General features: G+C 40.5%; 2 protein-coding genes and 2 pseudogenes across 4 annotated transcripts; 2 read left to right on the top strand and 2 right to left on the bottom strand.

Moving 5' to 3' along the window:
* Positions 1-12: 12 nt before the first annotated feature.
* Positions 13-11,235, top strand: LOC148720244 (uncharacterized; annotated as a pseudogene). Its single transcript, XR_015993521.1, has 6 exons — positions 13-301; positions 6,407-6,542; positions 7,305-7,410; positions 7,687-7,895; positions 8,121-8,180; positions 9,137-11,235. The product of XR_015993521.1 is annotated as an uncharacterized LOC148720244 (transcript).
* On the bottom strand, positions 879-5,490 carry LOC148720245 (uncharacterized). The gene has a single exon (XM_088739051.1). It carries the CDS (start codon positions 5,433-5,435, stop codon positions 879-881), a length of 4,557 nt encoding a protein of 1,518 aa, XP_088595177.1. The 5' UTR covers positions 5,436-5,490.
* Positions 11,236-13,513: 2,278 nt separating the features above from the next.
* LOC148720243 (uncharacterized) lies at positions 13,514-16,249 on the top strand. Its single transcript, XM_088739664.1, has one exon. The coding sequence runs from the start codon at positions 13,898-13,900 to the stop codon at positions 15,785-15,787; it is 1,890 nt and encodes a 629-aa protein (XP_088595790.1). The 5' UTR covers positions 13,514-13,897; the 3' UTR covers positions 15,788-16,249.
* A 1,201-nt stretch (positions 16,250-17,450) lies between these two features.
* On the bottom strand, positions 17,451-25,541 carry LOC148720242 (uncharacterized; annotated as a pseudogene). Its single transcript, XR_015993520.1, has 16 exons — positions 24,942-25,541; positions 24,734-24,836; positions 23,975-24,195; positions 23,837-23,886; positions 23,272-23,353; positions 22,911-23,081; positions 22,655-22,800; positions 22,228-22,339; positions 21,346-21,429; positions 20,504-20,683; positions 20,179-20,268; positions 19,994-20,065; positions 19,848-19,908; positions 19,182-19,265; positions 18,876-19,048; positions 17,451-18,607 (listed from the first exon to the last, which is right to left on the bottom strand). The product of XR_015993520.1 is annotated as an uncharacterized LOC148720242 (transcript).
* Between the last annotated feature and the right edge of the window lie 548 nt (positions 25,542-26,089).

The raw sequence follows: 26,089 nt of genomic DNA, 5'->3' as shown, positions 1-26,089 counted from the left end.
CCTTCACTTGGAATGCGTAAGGGGAAATCCTTTACCGAATGGTTACGAATTCGCTAGGACTACTTGGTTTGGACGTTCAGGTATTATCGGCTTTGTCGTGTACTTTTGGCGCTTCTTCGTCACTATGACTGACAAGGATACAAGTAGAGCTCGCAAAAGAACATATAATAAAATAAGCGATGTACAAAAGTCAAAACTACAAGAATATTATGACGGCGGCATGAAAACATGCAGTTCTGATAATACGGGAAGGACTGGTGTGGCAGCCCAGGAAACTGGGCTGACTATTGATCAAGTAAAGGTAAGATATTTATTAGTTGGACTGAAACACTACCATGTTTGATGTATGCGGAATACCCCGCCACTTATTTACATCTCGTTGAATAATAATAGCGATCATTGTGGTGACTGCTTCTTTCTTCAAAGCGCACCGACATATGTAAATGATGTAGTGGTATATTGTCCTTCAGAATTATACTTCCCTTACTCTATGTACTGCACCAACTTATCTTTTAAAGGATTGAATCTTAAACAAAATTTTGCCCGTCATACACCAAGGTCAAGGAAGTTCACTGTACGATTGTACTATTCATAATGAGGCGTTGTGGTAATTGTTTGCCTCGTTAATTAAAGGAAGCTCCCATGTTTTTTTTTAAATAATTGTTTTGTACCGTAGTCTAGAGGCCAGTACTAGTAACAGAACTATACTTTATTCGTTACACCATCCAACATGGCGGACTACAACAACGTGCTCTGACCATCATACGGGAAACCGCTGACCAACATCTCCCCCCGTTGAAAAAAAGAAAAGAAAAAAAAAAAAAAATAACATGTCTTAAAAACGCTACAGAGTGTTCATAGGCAATGTTTGAGAAGGCCTAGTCTGTGACATAGTCTTTCAGTCTTTCTGGGGGTTTGATTATTCTCCCAGATCTCGTCTGCTTCAACGGCGTAGAGGAACCTGCTATGGGTTCTGCTTCTCTCAGGGAGGTTTCTGGTACTGCATCTGCTGCTGGGTTCGGGTGCTCGTGGGTCTTCTGTTCGCCCTGCGGATTGACTTCGGCGTGTTTGAAAGGATGTGGAGCAGGGGTGGAGTTAGCTGTCGCATCTACTGTGGCTCGGTTGACTACTATCTGAGGTTGGAGAATAGGTGGTGGTGGTGCGGCGGGTTTCAGTTGTACTCTGTTCCTGCGGATCGTGGTACCATGAGAGGTACGAATAGTATAGGACCGTCCGTTGTCTTCCTTGATGACTTCCCCATAGATCCATGGTTTTTCGCGATGGCGGGGAGGTGGCTTGGCATAGGCGTAGCTGCCAACTTTAACTGGTTGGTGCTCCACTCCGGCTGACTTGTCATAGTATGCTTTGCTGTCATGCCTTTTCTTAAGGATGTCTTCTTTTACGATGCTAAAGTTGATCATGGCAGGTGCCAACAGATGATCCGTGGTAGGCAGGGTGGTGGCAGTGCGTCGCAGAAACATACGCTGAGCAGGTGAGTATGTGTGTCCTTGAGGTGGAGTGTTTCTGTACAGAAGTAGAGCAGTGTGGAAATCATCTGCTTTCTTTAACATGGACTCTGCAACTTTAACGGCAGCTTCTGCTCTGCCGTTGCCCTTGGGGTGGTACGGGGAGGAAGTGGTGTGCTTGAAACCATATTCCACAGAGAACTTCCTGTACTGGTCGCTTATGAACTGTGGACCGTTATCGGTGTGGCAGATTGCTGGGACACCATATCGGGCAAAGTGGGCTTTTGTTTTCTCGATGACCGTGGAGGATAGGGTATCTCCCAGCTTGTCTACCTCAATCCAGTCCGAGAAGTGACACACAGTTACTAGGTAACTTTGGTTGTGGAGCTCACAGATATCTTGACTTACTATCTGCCAGGGCCTTGTAGGTATCGGTAGAGATTTCATCGGTTCTTTTGGTGCGGTCGTACCGTATTGGGCACAGGTGCCACAAGCGTCACACATGTCTTGTATTGATTTTCTCATCCCTGGCCAAAAGAGAACCTCTCGGGCCATGCGTATGTTCGATTCTGCTCCAAAATGGTTGGCGTGGATTTTCCTAAGCATTTCTTTGTGCATAGACTGGGGTACCATGACTTGCGTGCCTTTGTATATTATGCTATTCTTCACTGATAGTTCGTCTCTGTAGTTCCAATAGGGACGTAGGGATTCAGAGAGGACTGATTTGTCTTCAGGCCATCCATGGACAATGACTTTGTATAGAGCTGCCAGTGTGACGTCTTTGCTTGTCTGTTCACGTAAGTGGTTCTCGGTGCTCTCTTCCAGTCTTGGGTTGCGGCGGTTCTGCTCGGAGTCCAACTCCATTCGGAAGACGTCGAAGTGTGTTACTCTCGCTGATGTTGGCTGTGGAAGGGCTGCCCGAGATAGAGTGTCAGCCAGGTGGAGTGTCGCTCCTCTCTTGTATGTTAGTTGAAACCGATATCGTTGCAGTTTCATCAGCATCCTTTGCAGACGGGCTGGGGCTTTGTTCAATGGTTTCTTTAGTATGGTTTCGAGAGGCTGATGATCTGTGTGGACTACAATGTCAGCCTTGCCATATAACCACTGGTCAAACTTCTGAAAGCAGTTGCATATTGCCAGGCACTCCTTTTCGATCTGGGAGTAACGCTGTTCCGTAGTACTCATGCTGGAGGATGTGAAAGCGACGGGTTGCAGCTTACCATTGTCGTTGGGTTGTAGAAGTGCACCGCCCAGGGCATAATCACTGGCATCCGTTTGAAGTACAACTGGCTTGTGGAGATCATAGTAGGCTAAGACTGGGGCTGAGGAGATCAGTTGCTTCGCCTTAGTGAATGCATTATCATGAGCGTTGGACCAGATGAAAGGTACAGCTTCCTGGGTGAGCATTCGTAGAGGTTGTATCACCGAGCTCAGGTTTGCACAGAAGGGTGACAGATAGTTGACCATGCCAATGAAGCGCAGGAGTGCTGCCTTGTTCTCTGGAGGCGGTAGCTGTGTTATTGCTGCTACCTTGTCAGGGTCAGGTTTCATTCCCTTATCTGAAATAATAGTGCCCATGAATTTGAGTTCCTTAAGCTTGAACTGAAGTTTGGCTGCATTGAGTCTGATGTTCTTTTGATGACAGCATTCCATCAGAGCAATGAATCTTCTGTCGTGGTCTTTTTGAGCTTCTTCATAGTCGTTTCCTTCTCCATATACTAGGATATCATCTGCAATGCATATGATGCCTTCTAGGCCTTCTAGGGCGGTGGTCAGCCTCATCTGGAACTCTTCAGGGGCGCTGGTAATACCAAAGGGCAGACGAAGCCATCTGTATCTGCCATATGTTGTGTGCATGGTGGTCATCCACGATGAGTCCTCATCGAGGGGAATGTGGAGAAAGCCTTCTTTGACGTCAACTAGGGAGAAGCATTTTGCTGCACTAAGCTTATGAAGCTGTTCATTTAGGGTAGGCATCTGGTGTTTTGGTCGGTGGATGGCCCTGTTAACTGTTTGACTTGGATCTATACACACTCTGAACTTCTTTGGTGTTTCTCGGATAAGCTCGTTGGAGCACCAGGCGGTTGGTTCGTTTACCTTGGCGATAACCCCTTGCTCTACGTAACGATCCAAGGCTTGTTTTTCACGCTCTCGCTTTGCTACTGGTATTCTGTGAACTGGCATCTGCACAGGTGGTATGCTCTCATCTATTTGAAAATGAACAGGTGGACCAAGCTCACCAAGGCCTTCGAAGGTGTTGGCGTACTGGTCAAGAATGTCCTCCTTACGTAACTGGCCCGGAGGTGGGAGCTGTCGGTTTGAGAGAACTTTGATTGGCTTTGATGGCGAAGGTGGAGGATTGCATGGGTTGGCTGTGGCCTCATGGAGTTGTCGAAGATGGTTGCAGGCCATATTCATCTTCGGGTCTGGAATTGATTCTACAGGCTGCGGTGCAAATTCCCAGGTACGGGTAGACTGGAGCCCTGGGGGTTTGCCGTGTTCAGCAATGCTGTTTTCTACCTCTGAGGATAGGGAATGGATTTCATCTGCAAGTACTTTGATAAGTCCCAATCTCTCACTGTCGCTCCCTGACAGAAGTGCTGGTTTGCATCCGATAGAAGAATGTGGTAGGACTTGAAACGTGAGTGTTTCATACTTGTGCTTTCTTTCACATACTAGATCCACCTGACCTTCAGGTTCCAACGGTTTGGAGTTTCCATAGGGGTATAGACGGTAGGGGGATCGTTTGAGTTCTGCATCTGGCAGAAGGGAGCGGAGAGTATTGATGGACATTGTGTCGCATGTTGCTGCAGTGTCTATTTGAAACTTGACTTGAGTGAATGCTGAGCCTGTCGCAGAAAGTGATAGGGTTGTGAAGTATCGCTTTGCTTGGCTGGAAGCGGCGATGCTGTGTACTTGGGCTTCCAAAGAATAAGTGAAACCACAATCATGATCAAAGGGTGTGTCATATGGTTGCTCCTCTGTGACGTATGTGTCGGTGTAGTGAAGATCTCGTGATTGGGTAGATGTGCCTGCACGTGGATCATGTCGCTGGCCACTCAGTCGTGAGTCACGTCGCTGGCCATTCGCGTTCTTTGTGTATTCCTTCCTACCAGATCTAGTGTTGGAGGCTGGGGATCTGGTATCTGGGAGTGTAAATTTACGGTCTTCTAGGCAGACCCGGGCGAAATGGTCATTGCCACCACAAGTCGAACAGGTCTTTCCTTTAGCGGGACATACTTTCCAGGGGTGGGGACCTCGGCGGTCCCCACACCAGAAACACGTTCCAGGCTCCCTGCGCAGTTTCATCTGGTTATGTCTGAGACCTGTCCAGTGGACTTCTTCATCGGTTCCTTTCGACGAATCCACGATTAATTTGTTTGTTTGCTTGGCAGACTCTATTGCTCTCGCTTCTGCCACCACATCTTGCAGGGTTTTCTTTGAGTTGTCAGGTTTTACGTGTGTTTTGAGGAGCTCAGTTCTCGTGTGTTCCTCATGGAGGCCAAAAATAAATTTGTCTCTAGTGAGTTCATCGGTGAGCTCACCGTAAGCACAAAGGCTGCTCGCTTGTCTTACTTTGACTTCCCACTCTTGTATGGACTCATGTGAGGTCTGGGACGACGTCCAGAACTTGAAACGGTCGGTGAGAAGTGAACTCCCTGTGGAGCCTGTGTAGTGGGCGCGTAGTTTTTCCATCCAAACCCATGGTTTGTTCTTGTCGTCGTTGAGGATTTGAGGTTCTATTGTGTACCTAAGTACAGACAAGGCTTCATCTGGAAGTGAAGATCGCAGGGCAGAAATTTCTAGTAGCGGGCTTTTGTAGTGATCTGCTCGTTCGGTGATAGGATCTTTGGCGAGGTTACGATAGTTGGCTTGAATGCAATAATCATTAAAACGAAGTTCAAAATTCTTGAAATTTTCACTCACATTACCCACAAGTTTGAGCTCCGGTCTTTTGAGGTTTGCCATTGTGTAATCCCACTCCTGACACCAAGTCTAGAGGCCAGTACTAGTAACAGAACTATACTTTATTCGTTACACCATCCAACATGGCGGACTACAACAACGTGCTCTGACCATCATACGGGAAACCGCTGACCAACACCGTTTTATGCTCGAAAATACGCTTGCAGTCTGCAGTATAATCAATGATCAAGAATATACCGGTAAAAGAAGATAGGCGTTTACTCATTCGTTATTATAAATTATAAAGAATAATATTTTGTGTTACCCTATTGAGAGCTAACGTAAGCAACCTTAGTGAAACGTAGGCTAACCCTAGTGCCCTGTAGGCCAACAGAAGAGCTAGTTAGGCTAACCTGAGTGCTCTGAGGCTAACCGGAGCACAAGTTTGGCTAATTGGAGCTGACAAGTAGGCTAACCTAAAAGTGTTAATAGTAGGTAACCTGATAGCTAACGATCGAATCCTTGCTCGAAGTTTAGGTTACATCCTCAATCTAGAGTGGTTGAATGTTACATTTATCATCCATTCGACATCCATGTACATGCCAAGAAGATCTACCTTTATTAATTTGTTGCCAGCCAATCATTCTGTTCTGGATCGAATACAATCTATTGATCAAGTAAAGTATACAAGCTCAGAGCTTCTGCGTGCAGCTTGCATGGGTATTAATAGGGTCAGGTCCTGCCAGGGGGTTCCCTGTGTTGCTTGTCTGAATTTAAAAAGCTACGGTGTCATTATTTTGTCTATATTTCTCCACCTTGTTGTTGTTGTCGGAATTTTGGTGAACAAGATCTTAATTTTTTCAGACTTTCATATATTATGCTATCACTACTTTTTTGGCCATATCCCTTGTAGGAATTTACCCTGGCTGGGCCTCTATAGGGCCAGCAAGGGAAAGAAGGCAAAAAGGGAAGGGTTGCTATTGTAGCTTAAGGCATTTTGAAATACTTTATTTTAATGTGATACATTTATATAGAAATGGATTGGAAATGCTAGACAAAAGGAAAAGATAAGTTCTGGAGTACAAGCAGCTCCAAAGCCAATTAAGATTCCAACGGGTTCACGTGGCTCACACTCCTACAACATGTTCTGTTCAGAGTATTTCAAGTCAGGTGAGAGGCCTGATAATGTTTTCAAACACTAAGAACAAATTGTTTACATGCATTGTAACTATTATAGACCATTGCTAAAATAATTATAGGGTAACATTAGAGGCATTACAATCCTGGGGGATGGGTTTGCAAATCCCCCCCCCCCCCCATTTAAAAGAATTTCTCAGCATTTGTCAGGCAAAATGCTTAGAATTCAGGCAACAGTAGAATCAATTTTAAGGCAGTTCTGCATCAGTTTAATGCTAACACATTAGGAAATTGTGTAATTTTTTCAGGCATGGAGGTCACAGTCCCCCCCTCCACAGTCCCCCCCTCCACAGTCCCCCCCTCCAAGTCCAAGGGTGCCTGTACGTCTATGGGTATCATTAATAAACCTCTACCAGTGAATTATTTCTAAGAAATGAATATTGTAGCTTTCTCTCCTAACTTTGTCTGCTGGATGTTAGTTTTATTTTGGTGCCAGAATACCAGATTTAAATCAATAATGGACAGTGGTTTTGTTAAATGTTTCTAAACCCCAGGAGGGGTACTTGCAAGGGTGGGGGTCCAACAGAGCTCTATATTGCAACCCAAAAGGGTTTTCATCCTCAGCTTCTTTTAACCTTTGACAACATAATAGAGTGGTTGATTAATTTATTTTCAATTTTAGTTAGATCTTTGATTGCTGAGGAAACTGAAAATCATGCAGTGACATTATAATAATCAAACCAATTCAATTGATATTCGGTGGAAATGAAAACTTTAATTATTTTTTTTTGCTAGATGAGTGCAAGAAATTGTCTTTGCCTCAAGAGAACAAAGAAGCTGCCAAGAAATGGCATGACATGACATCTGCAGAAAAAGATGAGTTCAAAGGAAGTTCAAAGCGGTTCCTTATATGACGCTATATAAACCGCTCTGCATGGTTTATATAAAATGTTAAAATAAAATGTTAGCAAATGTTACTAAAATGTTATGATTTTAGAAATTTCTCTGTTTTTCAGCTCTGAAATTATACTAATTAAAAACAATTATTCACCTCAGGTTCAGTGAATATTGTGGAATAATCCCCTCTACTTCGTCTCGTGGATTATTTGACGATATTCACCTCTCCTTCGACGAATAATTGTTAATTATACTCTGTGGTAATTAATGGAACATGCAGATGTTTGTGTCCTTTTGAGTAATTATCCTCGTGCCACATTTTACTTTTTCATCTACTTCAACAGATCATGTTTCTGGAAGATTTAAGCTGTGAATCTTCTCTGATTTTTCAAGACACTTCAGGCCAAGTGTACAACTTTGGATCAAGTGCAGGGTACTCTTTTTTATGCCTGAATCCTGACATCAACATCAAATTGCGAGACCACTTTGGTGTTATATTATTACTTTGAATTAGTAATATTATAAACATCTTTGAAATTGTTCTGTTGATTTTTTGGCATGCAACTGTATTTAGCAGAAGCTTATATCAGTAGCTTATACTATTCAGTGTGTCATCCAATTAACAAGATTATTCATGATTGTAAATAAGGTGAATATGTTGTCAAAATAGACCAGAAACTACATTATTAAGTACCTCTCTCTTTATTTATTTAGCTTGCACCAATGAGAGGTTCACATACAAAGATGTACAACAGCTATTCAATTCCAAATACAGTAAGTTTAAAAATATACATATTATTTACTTTATAGTACAGATATTAACATGTAATTGTTGTCATCATCATCATCATCATCATCATTGTCATCATTATTATTATTAGCTGATTGGTTGTGAATCGCTTATTCGATATATACCTTAATAGCAGCATGGGCTGAATTGCTAAGGTTTACAATGTTATTAAGGTTGAGATCGGACGTCAACATTATCAGGCGCCTCTGCCAGCCACTTCAGTCCATGTAACGACCTCACCTTTCCCCCCACACATCCCTCCGCAGTGGAGGACATCCATCACACAGTAATCTTGTGTGTGGGAAATTAACATTTCTTACCTCTAACCCTGCAGGAGATGGGGCCTACAGTTTATTCGTCCTTATCCAAGAAGACTAGAATATCTATCCATTTCTTGATATTATAGAAAGGTAGAAAATTCTCCTCAGGTATTTTAAGGCCATGAGTATTGATCCGACTGGGCCTCGAGCCCGCACAACACAATCCGGCGCTCTAAGCAATTGAACTAACTAGGAGGCGGTAACAACAAAGATGATGATGATGTCTATAACAAAATCCTCAAACCTGATTGATTCTGAACAGCGGTTATTTGATCCTTAATCTGAATACTGTAATAAGCAAACTGTCCAATTTGGCCTGTGTGATAATCATTACAGCTGCTTGTAATTGGACAGGTCAAATCTGACAGTAATATGCAGCCAATGAAAATCCAGTGGAAAATGGCACTAGCCAATGAAATTGAATTAGTTATTCCTACCTTGTGTCTCACATTTTAGCAAAGAAAGTGTATGATGGGACATGTGGAAATGGTCAATAAGACCTACTGTCATACATTTCAGGGGTACTCAGGCTCGTTACTTCCCCAATTACTTCCTAAATTTTACTCCACTCAGTGCTATTATCATTACCAATCAATGTTTCTCTTTCTTTTGCACTGTAGGTGAAGCAATAAAGAAACCAGGCAGCAGGGTGCCATATCTACGTGGGGGTTTTACAGTAGAAAATCTCCCAGATGGCATTTTCTTTAAGAAACCCTTCCATTATGGCACTAAGCAACTCCAGGCCATAATGGAGAAAAAAAGCGAAATTAAATTTGTGATTACCAATAATTTAGATATCAACTTGCAAAGCAACAGGAATGTTATTCCCTCTCTAACTCAGCCTGAAACAGTAGTCACTCTTCTGTCCAGGATAGTGGACAGACAATGTGCAGAAAGGGTAGTTAGACTGTCTGAGAAGATTAAAGAACAAGATGTGGACGTTGTGGAGTTCAGACTTGACCAGGAAGAGAGACTAAGATTAAATGAATATAGTTTTTATTTTGAAGATGATGCATGGCTTGCTGTCGGTGCTAATATTCAACACCCCACAGAAGCACAAGGGCTTATTGTCCCAGTGTTTACTGAGTCAGAAGATGAGAAATTCTGGCTTTTCTACAGTATCCAGAATCCATCAAAACTAGTTAAAGCATCATTTACTTTCAAGCTAAAAGGGAATTGGCTTGACTTACAAGGCCAATCCAACTACAAATTACTTAACAATCATCAGGATTGTGTTACTATTGCCAACTTGATCAAAAATGGACCCTATGGGCCATTATATTTTTTGCAGAGGATAGAAATTTCAGATGACCAGTACTTTAATATACCTGAAGTATTTAACAATGCAATATATGCTGCCTTAAGAAGTAGCACTATTATTTGAAATTTAACAATATTTATGTACTTTAATTCAGTGTGGGCACAAGACTATAAAGGCATAAAATCATAAATCACATGAAGAACATTGAGAAGTTTTTAGTGCCACATATGAGCACATCTTTGAATTGCTATTTAGACAAAACTTCAAGATCCATGAAACAAAAAAGGAACATTCCATCCAATGTAAAATATCAAAACTCAAAGCTCATGAATTTATTTTCCACTCAAATCACTGAAATCATTATCAATCACCATCATATAATTTTATAGACTATGCTACTAATGACTTCCCCCAAATTATATGTAAGTACTGCTGTATATGTAGACAGAAAACAGGAACTCAAACTGGTAGCATTTTTTTTTTGTTTTTTCAAACATAAACTTTAATTTAACATACTTTTTCGAAGAACCTGTCAGAAAGCCAATTTTCAATGATAGCCAGCTGACAAACAGAGAATCCTAATCGTGGTTCTTAAATTGTTACTATTATCAAACTATAGATAATGATTAGCCTAGAAGTTTTTTTGTTCATTTATTGATCATTTTCAGTGGTCAACCCAAGTGGTGTGTGACTCTATAAATGAATAGAAAATGTAGTAGAAAGTACTTTTAATTTATTACCTATATGTTGTATATTATAACAATACGTTACATGCATTTAATATTTTGTAACAAAGACCACTTGTACAAAAAAAAAAAATTAACATTGTGTACTAGTGACAAGTACTTTTCAGAATCTTTGCCGATATTGTGTACTTTTGGTAGGTGGTAATCAAAGTGTCATCCAACCCAGGTACATCCCCGTAGTGGACAACATCTCATGCGCCGCTTGGTTTTGCTGAAAATATAGGGAAAATGCAATGTGTCAAAATGAGCGTGAATTGAAAAAGGTTAAAAATGCTGTTTACAGTAGAGAAAACACTCATCTATGTAACTACAATGAACACAATCCTCTTGAAAGCAGAACTCAGAACAATAACAAATTTAATAAATTACCTATTTTCCTGATTTCCTTTGCCCTTTTCCTGATTCTTTTCCCTATTTAGCTCCTCAACTTCACTCTTACTCAGCTTATGTGCATGCTTCAAATGGTTGGAAAGATTATTGTATTCCTTCAGGTCAATCTGGAAATAAAATTATAGCAAAATAGATATGTGAATATTTCATTTTGGATCATCATGACTGCTTAGCTTTTAATTGCAAAATGATGGGTAGTTGAGATCATCATTAGATCTAGATAGGCCAAGCATCAACATATCACCTGCAAATATCTCTCTGCAAAGAGTGATCTATTCGTATGTAACATTGTTTTGTGCAAATAAAATTCCAGATTCCCATACACTGCTGTGCTAATAAAATAATAATCAAGCAATGTTGCAGACTGTTTCCCAAAGTATTTTCTTATGATAGGAAGGGATGGGCCAATATCAACATCTTAAAGGTATAATTCTAAAGGTATAAAGGTATAATTTTAAAGGTATAACCGCCGCCTGGTTAGCTCAATTGGGAGAGCGCCGGACTGCTGTGCGGGAGGTCGAGAGTTCAATACCGGCCGGACCAACACTCAGGGTCTTAAAAAAAATTAACTGAGAAGAATATGCTTCCTTTCTTTAACATCAAGAAATGGTTAGATATTCTAGTCTTCTCGGATAGGGACGAATAAATGGAGGTCCCGTCTCCTGCAGGGTTAGGGGCAGGAGACGTTAATTTCCCACGCACGAGATTACTGTGTGATGGATGTCCTCCCCTGGGGTGGGTTGGGTGGGTAACAGGACCCCCGTTGATACCAGTGTTTACTACACTGAAGGGGCTATCCTGTATAAATATAGATGTCTGTCTGTCTGTCTGTCTGTCTGTTCTAGATGTCATTCTCACACCACAGTACAGACTCCACCACCTCTGTGGTTTGAATCCTTTTGAGTACCAAGATGGGTGTCTTTTGTTTACAGTTATACGTCATAGTGCTACATATGTACCTTTTAACATAAAGCCCAAGGAGAAGGGGGTTGTCAGGCTAGCCATGGAAATTTCACTGTGAGGGCAGTCCCCAAGGTAGGTATTTTGATTTTCTGTCATTCATGTCCCTTGGGTGCATGATGAATTTTGGCAATCGTTATAAATGACCACACTCACTTGCCCTAAGGTAGGGATTTAGACAGTTTTTTCACCAATTTCGGTGTCCTGACAGGGGTGGCAAATATGACAATTTTTGGACAGAAAATATCAAAATCCCCAAACCTTGCCTGACCCCTCCTCCTGACCCCGTCTCGTCCGTTACATTGAAAACTACAAGTCATACTCACACTGCAGGGGTATTTAGAAATTTTTTCCTCAGTCGTTTCCTCCGCTGTGGCAACTTTGACAGGTTATGATCATTCAAGTGACTTAAAATGCTTTCGGCCTCGTTGGACATCTTCATCTTTATCAATTCCATTGACATTCCTGTACGAATGGAAGTTGTCGACTCCACGTTTCGGATCTCATGGAAATGGCAAACAAGATTTTCCATTAAACCGAGAAAGTGGCTTCTTTGCGTTAATCCAATATCCTTTGCCACTTTCTTTTCTTGGCGAAATTGAACAACAAGATCGATAGGGTCGTATCCATTTTCGAAATGGAAATACATTTCAATTGAAGGGTGCAAAGAGCAACGTAAGTTCGTGACCTCCCTCCCTGTGGCTTGTCTGGGGGTCTGGTTCCCAGTCATTGAGGTTAGAGGTAGACAGCTGTAGCATTACTCAGCCTTCGATCCGAGTCTTTCAGTTCAAAGATGTAGTTTGAAGATATGCCAAGCACAACACGTTTTCTTTTCTTTTTTCTCTTTTTTTTTTTTCCAGCCGCAATCGATTGAAAAAAGAAAAATGAATCGCGGTGTCCCAGTGCGTCACCGTTCCGTCCCTTTTTCCTCGCCTTCCCCTTCTCCCTCCTCCCACGCCTCACACCTTAACTCCCCCCTCCCCCTTCCCAACTTTACCTAGATGAAATGATTCTTCCACGTTTGTTACTTTGATTGCCGGAAAAACATGGCTTCTCGATGTAGTGGAGAAGTTTCACATTATCATGGTCATCATGGCGCAAGGACACCAGCGCTCGTGCTAATCTCGTTAAAAGAATTTAGAAAAACTTCACATGGTTAGCCAACCCACACTAAATAGCTGTTATGATATCTTCTTGCAGAAACATGAATTCACCGTCAAAAATAGTCTTTAAACATATACGTCCGTACACACAATTGTGAACACTGGAGAGGAATACGGTAGTTATATGCTATAACGAAATCATGTGCTAAACCTGACTACTGGACTATCTAGAAAAGGACAAAAAAAGACCTTTAGAACAATTTTATGAAGAAATCAGTCGATAAAAACTATTACTGAACATTACCTTCGCCAGGAAAATTATATTTTAAGAAATAGTCTAGTATCATGGAGGTTGGAGGACGATCGACGTCGTGTGTGACTTGTGGTTGATTTGCTACTTGATGTACATTAACACGACAACATAACGAATAAAGCGAAGATCCAGAGTTAGCAATTGATCGCGTTAAACCTCTGCGCAATTTGCATAACACGTTTACAGAGTAGCGCTGACTGCCTGTTTACCATTTTAACAACATAATCCGTTAAGGTGGCTCGATAGGCCAAAAAATCATAAAAACTTCATATTTTTGGAAATAAGTTTCTGGGCACCAACAGTCATTGTAGTTTCAAGAAAAGTAAGTCTTTTGTAATTTTTCCCATGGCTATTGTATGTTTTTCAACTGTTTTTGGATCTGTTTGAGCGGTTGCTATGGAAACCAGCATTGTTAACGCGTCGTTTTCCACCAAAAAAAGCCAATGATTTCAAAGAAATCTTCACAGGAGTGACCAGAATAGATTTCAGGGGCCTGGTAAATAGTTAGGCCCTAAATGAGGACATTGTGTGCTGATACATGACGTACTTGGCATGAGAAAAACGTGTTCGCTTGTTTACGATCTATCTACTGAGAGTTGAAGCGAATTATGCCTCCAAAAAGGAAATTTAGGAACGTTAGAAGAAAAAAAAGGAGGTTTACAGGCAACAAGTATACTAAGAAAAGAAATTCTGAAGAAATGGAAGGAACTGATGATCAGGAATCAGTGAAAGAAAGCGAGGAATCAGACATCACCGATATCGAAGATGAAAAGATTCCGAAAAACATCACACGGAATTCTGATCGTACTAAATCGATGCCTGCTACCCTGAGAAAGTTGGACGATAAGTCTAGCGATTCTGGAGACCCTGAAAACGATGAGGAGGAAAAGATGGCAAGTATAGAGGGTTTTCGTTTGATTGATATCTCTGTACTTGCTTCAGTCTTCGAGTCATTTTGGTGTCCGATGTGTAAATATGGCCACGTCACGTTCGAGGAGGATTGCAGCGCCAAGATGGGTTTTGCTACTCTTTTTGTGCTAAAATGCACATCCCAAAAGTGCAAATACTCGAAGAGGTTTTTTTCCTCTGCTAAAATCGAAGGGAGTCAGGCTTATGAAGTCAACCGAAGAGTTGTCCTTGCTACAAGGAACATTGGAATTGGACACCAGAGTCTTGTAAAATTCGCTGCGGTGATGAACATGCTACCGCCCATGAACGAGAACTCTTATCGAGATCATGTTGCCACAATTCGCAATTCTGCGGAGACTGTAGCCAAGGAGAGCATGCAAAATGCAGCTGAAGAGGCAAAAGAATTTTATGAGCCAGGAGAAGATGGGGTCTTTGACATTGGAGTGTCAGGGGATGGAACTTGGAGAAGAAGGGGGTACTCTTCAGCTTATGGGGTCGTCACTGCAATATCCACAGTTACTGGTAAAGTTCTCGATGTGGAAGTAATGTCCAAAGAGTGCAAGGAATGCATGGTTTGGAGAAGCAAAGAAGGAACTGTTGAGTTTCAGGAGTGGTGGGAAGGACACCAGCATCTTTGCCAGGCAAACTATTTTGGTTCTTCGGGGTCGATGGATGCTTCTGGAATGCTTGCCATATTTGAACGGTCTGTTCAAAACTACTCTGTTCGTTATACAGAATTTCTTGGGGATGGAGACAGTAAATCCCACAAACTTATTGTTGAAGAAGCCGTTTATGGGCCTGTTGAAGTAAGAAAATTGGAATGTGTGGGCCATGTCCAGAAACGTTTGGGGTCGCGACTTCGCTCACTGAAGAAGAGAACTGGTCAGACACGTCTTCAAGATGGAAAGTCAATTGGCGGAAGGGGCAGGCTAACAGACAATGTCATTGATAAACTGCAAGTATATTATGGGAAAGCCATTAGGAACAATACTCATGATATCCAAGCTATGGAGAATGCTGTAATGGCAATTTGGCATCATACACAGTCAACTGATGATAGCCCAGATCACGACCTGTGCCCCCCTGGAGAGAGTTCATGGTGTGGCTTTCAAAGGGATGTTGCACAGGGGACCTCTGATTATAGACATAACCATCCCCTTCCAACGGCTGTGGCTAATGCCATCTATCCCACCTTTGAAGCCTTGAGTGAGCAAAGTCTGCTTGCACGCTGTCTACATGGTGGTACGCAAAACCAAAATGAGGCCATCAATGCCCTTATCTGGCAGCGTGCTACAAAGGAAACCCACTCTGGGCTAGCAGTGGTGGAACTTGCTACCTTCTTGGCAGTCTCACATTTTAACAATGGCACTATTTCTATCATTTTAGTTCTTCGAAACCTGGGAATTGACCCAGGATTTCATTGCATCAAAGCTTGCCGAAAGCAAGATCATAATCGAATTCGCCATTCTCGCCGTAAAAGCTCTGAGCAAGCCAAAAAAAGGAGAAAACAGATCAGAAACTTCAAAAAAGGTTACAGTGACACTTTAGAGGCAATAGAAGGACAACAGTATGGTGCTGGTGCCTTCTAACATTGTTTTCAACTCTTGACTGCTTGCCCAATGATCTTGTGAACTTTATTTGCTATTTTCTAATTTTCCGTATTTCAGAGGTTTTGAAACCTTGTGACAATAATATCTCAAAAAATATTTACGATAAGTAGATCAAATTTTCACAGCATCTCAAGTGTCAATAGCTGTGTGCAATGACCTATTTTTATAGTGTTTGGACTTCTCACTCATGGGTTATGCCTTGTAAATTGAAGTGTAGTCAGGGTTATTTTTTGGTCTTTCTTTGTTGAGAGCTAATTCATGAATGCAACATAGTACTTACCTCAAAGTAGGTCATTGCACAGCTGTGATACAGTACAACAAGCACCTGAAGTTTTAGCTCTATAGCATAAAGCAGAGTAGAGATATCTTTGCCAAAAAACATACCTATTTTTGTCTCTCGGAATTGGGTGTGGCTAGAATAAATGGTGTGGCTCCTCTGAATTTTATGGAATGCTCTCCTAACTTAGTGGAAAGTAATGGGTAAGACCTATTTAAGTTTGTGGCACAAGTATAATGATATGATTTAAAGTTTAAGTGTTGGTAAAATTGTTGCCAAAATGAGCATTTTTAGACTATCGAGCCACCTTAAGTCGCCTGAAATAATTACAACTTATAACTTTTCCTCAGTAATTCCGGCACGTGCTAATTTCGTTATGGGTGTGTCAATTTCGTTATGGCCTCACAAAGGACGTATACTGATATATTTTACTTGGTATCATACATAACAGAAATTGGAAATTATGTGGCACATATTGACTATTTCATGGATGTCACCCAGATATGTTTTGCCTAAACACTGTATAGCAAGGTTACATAATGAGATCCATTGCCATCTAAGAATGATAGGAGGTGCATGGGTATATCTACATACATACACTTTATTTGGTATAGAAGGTTGAATTAAGGCAGCTAAAAATAGCTGATGTGGACCAGCTGTTATCGAAACAATTTACATTAACAATATAAAAATTAATAAATAGATAAAACCGCATGAATTCTATGGATAAGATCAACGATACAAATGAAGTTTGAAATTAAAAACTAAAAAATTTTGTTGGACGGGTGATGGTTACGTAAACTATGCAACGCTCAAAAAGCGTCATTTCAGTTAAGTAAGGATGGTCCGAATTGACAATGGACGAAAGGACGACGACCGAGTTCAGTATTTGGCTCATCAACTAGAGTATTCAAACCTAAGTTATATAAAGCGATAATTAAAATACAGAGTTTATGCAGATATTCGAGGCGCCCACCCCACACTTGCTAATCTCTGTTTATCTATCATTCCCTTTGGTACAGATCGACAAAGATGACTGTTTTTGTTCGACAATGGTGGACCTCTCAAAATTGCATGACAACGGTGACTCATGGTCCGACATCTTTTCCACGCCTACAATTGTACTTCCAGTGAACTCCAATCCATACAAACATGATTTTCAATCATATCAGAACCTAACAGAGTCTGTATGGGAGTCTAATAGAACGGGGTTTTTGACTAGGTGGCTACGAAGAGCTGTCCACTTACGAGTGTCCGTTAATTAAGGGAGCTTCGGCACCGATTAGCGTATAAAATATGCCCTCTACACATGTTATGTATAGTCCTAACAACGTAAAACTGCAACGAATCACCACCAAGATGAAATTTGGCAACGGTGAGAATTTATTAAAACATATTGTGATGATTAGCCAGTCATTACAATCCTACACGATGTATAGCCGCCCAGTTGGCCCAATGGATAGAGCGCTTGACTGTTGTGCGGGAGGTCGAGGGTTCGAGCCCCGGCCGGGCCAACACGCAAGGTCTTCAAATAATTGAGAAGAATTTGCTACCTTTCTATAAAATCAAGAAATGGTTAGATATTCTAGTCTTCTCGGATAGGGACGAATAAATGGAGGTCCCGTCTCCTGCAGGGTTGGGGGTAGGAGACGTTAATTTCCCACGCACGAGATTACTGTGTCAGTGGATGTCCTCCCCTGGGGTGGGATGGGTGGGTTTACTGGGCCCGCACTAATTGGCGCAAGCTGTTGCGATGTCCCTGGCGGTTGGCGAAGCTAATAAAATAAATTGATATTTATTGGGTTTTCCGAGAAGTTTACCCGCTCTTAGCGCTCACACATAAACAAAACAACGGCTGTTTCTGTATGGTTTTGGCAAGCACCAGAGACAAAATGAGCTTTATTCATCATCAGATAATTCGCTGTTTGATGATAGTTCCAACACAAAGGCCTCATCGTCCACATCTTCCTCCATCATCGATTCGTCTGATTTCTCGTCATCTGGAAGATAGTCGATACCACTCAAATGAGCATAGGTTTTTGCTACCTCAGCATGATCAATAGGTTGAGGGGAATCCAAGATACCACCCCACAAAAGCAGCAACGAGGACATGTGATTACAGTGAATCATCCGTTTTTTTTTAAGGCAAGCTATCATTCCTGCATGAAGAGGGTCATCAGTGAGAGGCAGAAGCGCTTCCACTGATTCGTCTATAAGCCTGATTTCGTTTTGGAGAAAAGAGCCGAAGCGATTCATTTCCTCTTTTAACAGCTCAAGCTCTTCCTGACACCTGTTGTGTAAGCAGAAAAGGTCAATTATCTGCCTCCTAACAAGAGCAGGAACGGTGTCCCCTTCCTCTTGGACTTCAGAGTAAATGCTGCTCCTTGGATCCTTAGCATCGTCATAAAGAATTTGGGGTACATCATTTAGAAGATACCCATTTACTTCAGACAAAGTTTTGTGGATGGACTTCACGACTTTGTCGATCTGCTTTGCGAGCTTTATGGCAATTGCTTGGCCATCTGAAAATTAAAAAGGTCACAATAACTAAAGACGCAATGCAGTGGCAGTTTTATGGATAAGACGGAAAAATGTAAATGTGTAAGACTTGGAAACTGGGAAAATTTAGCCCTCATACCCCTTCTCAAATAATCGCAGTACAATGCCTAGCCTCGAAGTTAAATACAACTGGCATACGCAATAACATAACGACGGAATTACTGCAGACCATGATCACCAAAATAAACATGCTACTGATTATTTTACATAGCAATTTCTTCAGTTTATTACCAGCATATTTTCGCTTCAATTCCACCAAGAAACATCTTTCGGATGCCATACAATGTAACTTCAACAAGAGTTCGCTCTTTCTCTTCTCGTAGAGGCGTGACTTTACGGTTACAAACACACGGGACAAATCGGACCATCTTTCTTTGATGTGATGCTTCTTTTCCATGGCTACACTATGGCCTTCTCGTTCCTATGTACAATAAATGCAAGTTAGAGAGAATTATTATCTGTCTTTAATTTGGCACCCCTAATTCTCTCTCTGCAGAACCTGATTATTGCAGTCGTTGCTGCAAGGAAGAAATTTGCATCTTTATGACTTAACGCTTGATTTTCTTTTCAACATCTTTTACCTTCCCTTCATCTTCATCTTGTACATAGTTCAATTCATTTCTGAAAAAAAAAAAAAATTAAGTGGGTGGAGATAAGTACAAGATATGTTCAGTTTAATACTGAGTAATTATATCAGCTAAGGTGGAAAGAAAGGGAAGTACGAATACGTTTGTTATATTATTGTGAAAACGGGTTTTTGCCTCCACAAATAAACGGACGGACGGGGGACAACTCGATAAACTTCTTCTGGGAAAAGGTTTTCCTGGGGGCACTCGCTGGCTGCAGGAAGGCCGAGATCTACTTACGGCTGTTGACTATCCTCGCAGCAATGACTAACAACAACAAAGTTGGCTCCAAAGTATATTTATTAAGTACCACTGAGCTGACTAGTTTTTTTACCTGACTTGACCAGACTGGGTTTGACTGAAGAAAGCTCTACAAAACATCTCTATTCAAGCCGAAGTCACAAAGGATTACAGCTAATGCCATGAATCAACTAAAAGATTAGTTTCACGTAGTCTACCACAACGATTGGTTAGGTAAGAATTGCGCCTTTTACAACATTAATCACTTTCGAAAAGCTCAGGTACTCGCTATAATGTAAATCATGAATTTGGTAGGTGGTACTTCCACACTATTTACCTGAGTTTTTTAGACATAAGGAGCAAGCTGACATATGATTCGTCCCACTGCAGTGTTAATCCTGTGACAGATTAATAATGTATTAGTGAATACAAAAAAACTGTTTTCCCTACTGATTTGTAATAATTGCTGAGGAATAAAACTACCGTGTTCTTTTGGTTTCAGCGCTTCCACTTCTTCCTTTTGCCACTCTTGTATCACATCATCATCATAACAACCTAGTACAGGTAAATACAAATTGTATTGCAATAATCGCGCAGAAACGCATGCATGTAAGTCATTGTGCTGTTTTTCAATGCAATGAGTAAAAAAAAAAGTTTAAAATGTATACCTGGAAGTTTTTCAGTGAGTTCCTCAAGCTTTGCACTTACATCATGTAGAAGAGTTTCTGCCCTAGCAAACTTTGCTTTTAGAGTAACACCTGTGAACATTGAAAGGAATCAGTTTAATGTGTGCTTATGAAAGTAATCAACCACGACTTACATCTTAACACACGTCCTTATTGAAAACATGAATAATTGCAACTTATACGACAGAAAACACAGGGTAGATAAAGCTGTCCAGCTAAAGTTCTGGTCAATAGTTGATATATCTTTTACTTTTCAGCAAAACCTACAGAAACGTGAAAGTTATGTGTTCAATAAAATTAACCATACCAAATTTGTGATACAAATGTTGGGCATAGTGAAGAAGCCCATCAGTCAAAACATCTGTCCTCTTGTGAGCACTCATTTCTTTAGTGACAGAGGAAAACCTACGCAGAAAGGACCATAACCTTCCACCCCTTCACCATCTGTCAATCCAGTTCCCTTGATCCTTCTTGGACTGTATTGGATCTACAGACAATCACATTGAAGATAAACCTAAGAATCAATATGGCATGGACCTTGCATGAGATAGTTTGCCAATACATGTACTAGCCTGCAGTGTAGGCAGATTTTAGCAGTGTGAATGAATATTTCCAAATCGAGTGTTCAAAGCACCATCTTGAATTAGGAAAACAGTGGAGAGTTAGAGCAAAAATATGTTTACCAAGCCAATAGGCGTGAGACCTCCTCCCGCATTGCATTCTCGCCCCAACTTTCCAGTAAAACAAACACTCAAAAGATAACAACCACTAAAACCACCTACACTGCATGCTATATACTCAAAAATTTTAATTTTCAATTTAGGTAAAATAAACCTTGAGTAAAGGTTCACCGGCCGGTGGTCTTTTCCGAAGCTGATAGGTTTATGTAGGGTGGCCACTCTTTTAAAAGGAACTTGTACATGTGCTTAAATATTTTACCTCGCTTGCTAAGCTGACCCTTGGAGATCATTTGCTTTTGATTTTGGAAACTGCTGTCAGATTTCTGATCCCACACTGCTCACCCATTGGTATAAGCGTGGGATGTTTATTATAATTACAACTGTATTTAACCAATGTTGTGGTATTGCCACACATTTCTTCACATTGTCACCAGGCCATTTACCGTCAAACTGATATATAATTACCAACCTGGCATGATGCCTTGTGCCCATAGCAATGGAATATGGGTATGGCAACATCAACACCTTCCAAGAGGCTTTCCTGAGATGAACACTAACAAATATAATCATGTAAATGAAAATTGTGTAAGAAGTAACAAACTATTCTGAAGTTAAGATGTGAACCTCACAGATATTCATGCAATTTAAATGTAAGCAATAATGGGAATTTAACCAAACACAAAGAAGAAACGAATCTGGCCCCATTGGGATTTCAGCCCATGACATTGTCATTACAATGCTCTATCCACTGAGCTATGAACCGCCATATGTTGGGAGCAAGCCAGTACCCACGAGAGGAAGTGATGAAACAGGCAATGGACTAATGTGAGCTGCAAAAATGAAGTTTTATTTGATTGAGCCAACTGCTCAAAATTCAATTCATAACTCTGTCGATTACATCTTCATTTAATTCCCACAATTCACACAATTCCAGACTGTTCCAATAAATATATCTCATTAACCAAGCGCGAGGGCCGTACTGGGAGAATATCGGCCTGAGGTCTTGAAAGTACGGACCGAGCGCAGCGAGGTCTGTACAAAAAAGAATGAGGGCCGATATTCTTCCAGTACGGTCCCGAGCAAGCTTGGTTAATAAGAGATTTATTATACGACTGAAGTTCAAAGGGACCCAAGTGCCTGTTCCAATACTGAGAGAATATTGACCGGCAATAGAGCATTTTGATTGGTTGATTTTAGTTATTGGCCCTCTGACTTCCCGAGTCGTGTAATAAATTATTTTATTTCATCCCAAATTTAATAGAAAATACTTTGGACAGTTCTACAAAATTAAATACCACTTTAGAATTACCATTTAGCCTCCTGCACAGTCATGTTCAAAAAATTTACTTACCTTCAAATGGTGTGCTAATAGACAAGCGATGTCATACATGATGATTACTCTGCTTCTGGTGCTCTCATTAAGACTTCTAAGCCTCTAAAACTCATAAACAGAGTATGATATTCTGTAGAGAGAAAAGATTGTTGAAAAGGTGAATCAATAACCAATTTTTTCTTTTAAATCTTTTTACACAAAATCTAAGACAAATTTAATATATTTCCTATAATATGACATTCAAATTTAAAACAAAGTTATACAATGATGATGCTATTAGTGTAAAAAATCATAGGATGCTCCTGCATTGTATATACAAGTGTGCTAATTGTCAGCTTGACAAATTCATAATAATCATGGCTCTATCATGTAATTCTAAAAGACAATACATGTAGGATTGAGCACAACATTAGGTAAAATGTATTTACATAATTATACTCCATACCTTTCACCATGCTTTATGTTAAGGAATCCTTTAGGAAAGTCATGTCTGCATACTCGCCCAAAGACACCTTTCTCATCAAAGAGTTTGTTTTTGCCTTTTGATCTTAAAGCTGAAAGAACCTCTCCGGCATGGAACTTACTGCAGTTCTGTGATAAAAAAGGGACAAAAACAGAAAATCTTGAATTCAAAGGGCCAAAAGGAAAATCATACAGTTCTCAAATTAACATCTGAGCATTGCATCACCTTATATACAGACCTGTTCCATGTCTGCTCCAGCTTTGCCATAACTGTTGACAAAATTGTCAACATCATCCTGGTCTGCAAATAGGAGTGTTCCATGTTTGGGTGTTCCTAAATCATGCCCTTTGTCCTTTTTTCTACACAATCCAAAGCACCCATCCATGCTTTCAATGAGTACACCATCATCCTATTCAAAAGAGAGGGGAAAAGAGAAAAATAGATATAAAAAAGAACAGCAACAACAACTTAAAATGAATACTGCAGAACTACAGCACTAGTCTAAAAATGAGTGCATTTTGTGTGCCCCAAAATGAATGCCATAATGATATTCCTCAAGTGCAAGCTACTCTTCAGAACAAATTACAATGTATAGTTACCCTTGGACATATAGGACACCAAGCTCCATTGTACAAATTTGCATTGTAGTTTGTACAATGCTTGTACTGATGCATGAAATACCTTCACGTGAAAACAACAAAATGTCAATTAGGACTAATTCTTTTCTTACAGCAAGTCAGTAGATGTACATGTACAGCAAGAAATATGTCTTGTAAATTAATGTAAATGGAATCTTCACCTTAAAACAAACAGTCAATGTATCTTTGAATCATATGAACACAAAAGCGACAAAAGCAAAGCATGAGTTTGACAGCTATATATTTAAGCTGGGCAACTAAATAATAAATAAAGAAATATAATAATTATATAAAGAAGCACTTGTAAATCATATTGTGACTGCCTCTACTATTACTACTACTACTACTACTACTACTACTACTAATAATAATAATATTAATTAATAATAATAATAATATAACAAGAACAACAACAATAACAATAGTAGTAATAATTTTATTACTTCCAATATCAATAATACCTTAGTAGACCTTGTACGTCCACAAATAAGCAGCTTTGATACTCTCAACCTATAACCACACATACCTGAATTCTTCAAAGCATTCTGAATTAAGGATACTGTAAATTGAGCTCACCTAAAAAAACATACAGTCCAACCAAAATCAATCAATTAAAAAAAGTCTGGTCATATGTCTCAAAAAGACTCTTTGCAAGCGAACCTACATGTGTTGGTTGTAGCTGAGGATTGAGTTCTGTGATCACTTAAGTGATGTTTAGCAGGGACACTTGACAATGAAGAAAGACCTTCTCCACAAACTCCATCAGTTTGAAGCTGAAACCTGTGGTGGGATTTGCTGGTGACTCTGGCCAGAACTGACATTTCAAGAGTGTGACAGCATGCGGCTCACAATCACACACTTGTACATATTTGAGGTGATGATTTCCTGACATTCATAAAAAAATAAATGAACAACTTATGAAGTTAAGTAAACAAAACAAACAGCTTTACATACCTCTTACTTTGTTGAGGGCCATGTAGACACCTTAACCAACCGCGAGGGCCATACTAGGAGAATGTTGGCCCGAGGTCTTGGAAGTACAAACCAAGTGCAGCGAGGTCTGTACATAAAAATCCAAGGGCCAATATTCTCCCAGTACGACAGAAAAGGCTCTTACAGATAGATGCAAGCCAAGTTTATTGTTTCTCTTTGGACTTAATGGCAAGCCATATCATTACAAAACTTAATTGCATGTGGAATCATTCAGGAAATTACCCGGTCCAATACTTAGAAATTATTGGACAGCCAATTATGGGCCCTGACATATTGAGAGAATTTAAATATCGTATCATTATCATCAGAGTTCTTGATTTTAGGCAAGCGGCAGGAAAATGTGACGAAGGAGCAGATAAAATTGAAAAAGAACGCTTCGTTTTAAAACCATTCTAGTATTTTCTAACCACTATAAATGAAATGAGCTGACCTGAGGCATCCAGAAGTCTGAACAGCTTTACTGTTGCGGTTCTGCACGTATGGCCATAGCTGACAGTTGCCTCATCTGCATACAAAGGAGAAAATACCCCATCCTAATAAAATAAAAAAAGTAAGAAGTAGATAAAAGTACAGTTTAACCAGATATGTTACACTAAAAGTAGCTAGAATACAACCGGCCCCAAAATATTCATACACACCTTCCATTGCTCAAGTACATGAAACTTGTTTCGATTGACATGTAGAGCTCGTGCACATTCAACACAGAAGTACTGGCGAGGGCCACAGTATTCACATCGTGTTGTAGCGATACTCTTTTGACAGTTCACACAGTTTATCTTGTCTGGAAGATGCTGTTCTTCGATGTATGAGTTCAGCAACTTTTCCCGTACCTTTTCCCAGTTAGCAGAGATACTCAAAACACGATTTTGCTGTTGAGTTGAGAGTTCCTGCTTGTCGACATCGTCAAGAGGGACATCTTGTTCTACTAGACTGTTGGTGTCCTGACTATTTTCCTCCGTACTCTTATGAGGCTGCTTACCAAGATCCACTCTCAGCGGAATCGATACAGTGGTTTTCTTTCCATCGCGCCCAATATTCTTCACATCAAGGAAGACGGGCTTTAACCGACGCATTTCGCAGCGAGCACCTTGGCTTGTTCACCGATGAGTGAGGGATTTGATTGGTCGAAATGTTTATGCATATTTAATAAGCTACAGGGAAGACTTAGATGATCATTTGACACGGCTTGAACCCACTGATCTAAATTTAGATTAGGTGGGTGTTAGCCATTTAGATTGTGTAAGTAGGGTGACACCTCAGCCGGAAGGTTCGTTATCTTCCTAAATGTTTAACATAATTATATGGGACTACAAAGTTTCTACCTAACGAGTGTCATCAGCTCTGGAACATGAAACAATTAGTTTATGCTTGGCTCTGATGTATGGATGCACGTGGAAAGTTTGGAGAGCACGCCCGATATAGAGCAGTCGAGAGCAACTCTAGCGTCCATTCCTTGATATATGCACAGCTAAAAGTTCGAAACAGTTGTTCTCTCGAATAGCAGACACCATTCTTGTGCACAAGGGGCTTTCCTTGGTAATCGAATTCAATGCACCATGCAGTAAATAAGAATATCTCATTAGCTGTTTACAATCCGCCATAATGGTCTCTTTGAAACGAGAACACTAAAGCTGGTTTATTTCAAATTCCTGGAGAAAATTTGCTTTTTTGAATTAGGTAAGGAAAATGAAGACAAAAGTCAATATATTGAACCCATCGTGGAAATCTGTGCGCGATGCAGTGGCTGAAAGAAGACTACAAGAAACGTGCACTTTTCTCCTTAGTG

This window comes from Stylophora pistillata, chromosome 11 (genome assembly GCF_964205215.1).
Source record: "Stylophora pistillata chromosome 11, jaStyPist1.2, whole genome shotgun sequence".
Classification (NCBI taxonomy): Eukaryota; Metazoa; Cnidaria; class Anthozoa; order Scleractinia; family Pocilloporidae; genus Stylophora; species Stylophora pistillata.
This window is presented reverse-complemented; position numbering and strand designations above follow the sequence as displayed.

Bases quoted from the DNA above. Each gene is read 5' to 3' on its own strand.
- LOC148720245 (XM_088739051.1), bottom strand. From the start codon at position 5,435: ATGGCAAACCTCAAAAGACCGGAGCTCAAACTTGTGGGTAATGTGAGT.
- LOC148720243 (XM_088739664.1), top strand. From the start codon at position 13,898: ATGCCTCCAAAAAGGAAATTTAGGAACGTTAGAAGAAAAAAAAGGAGG.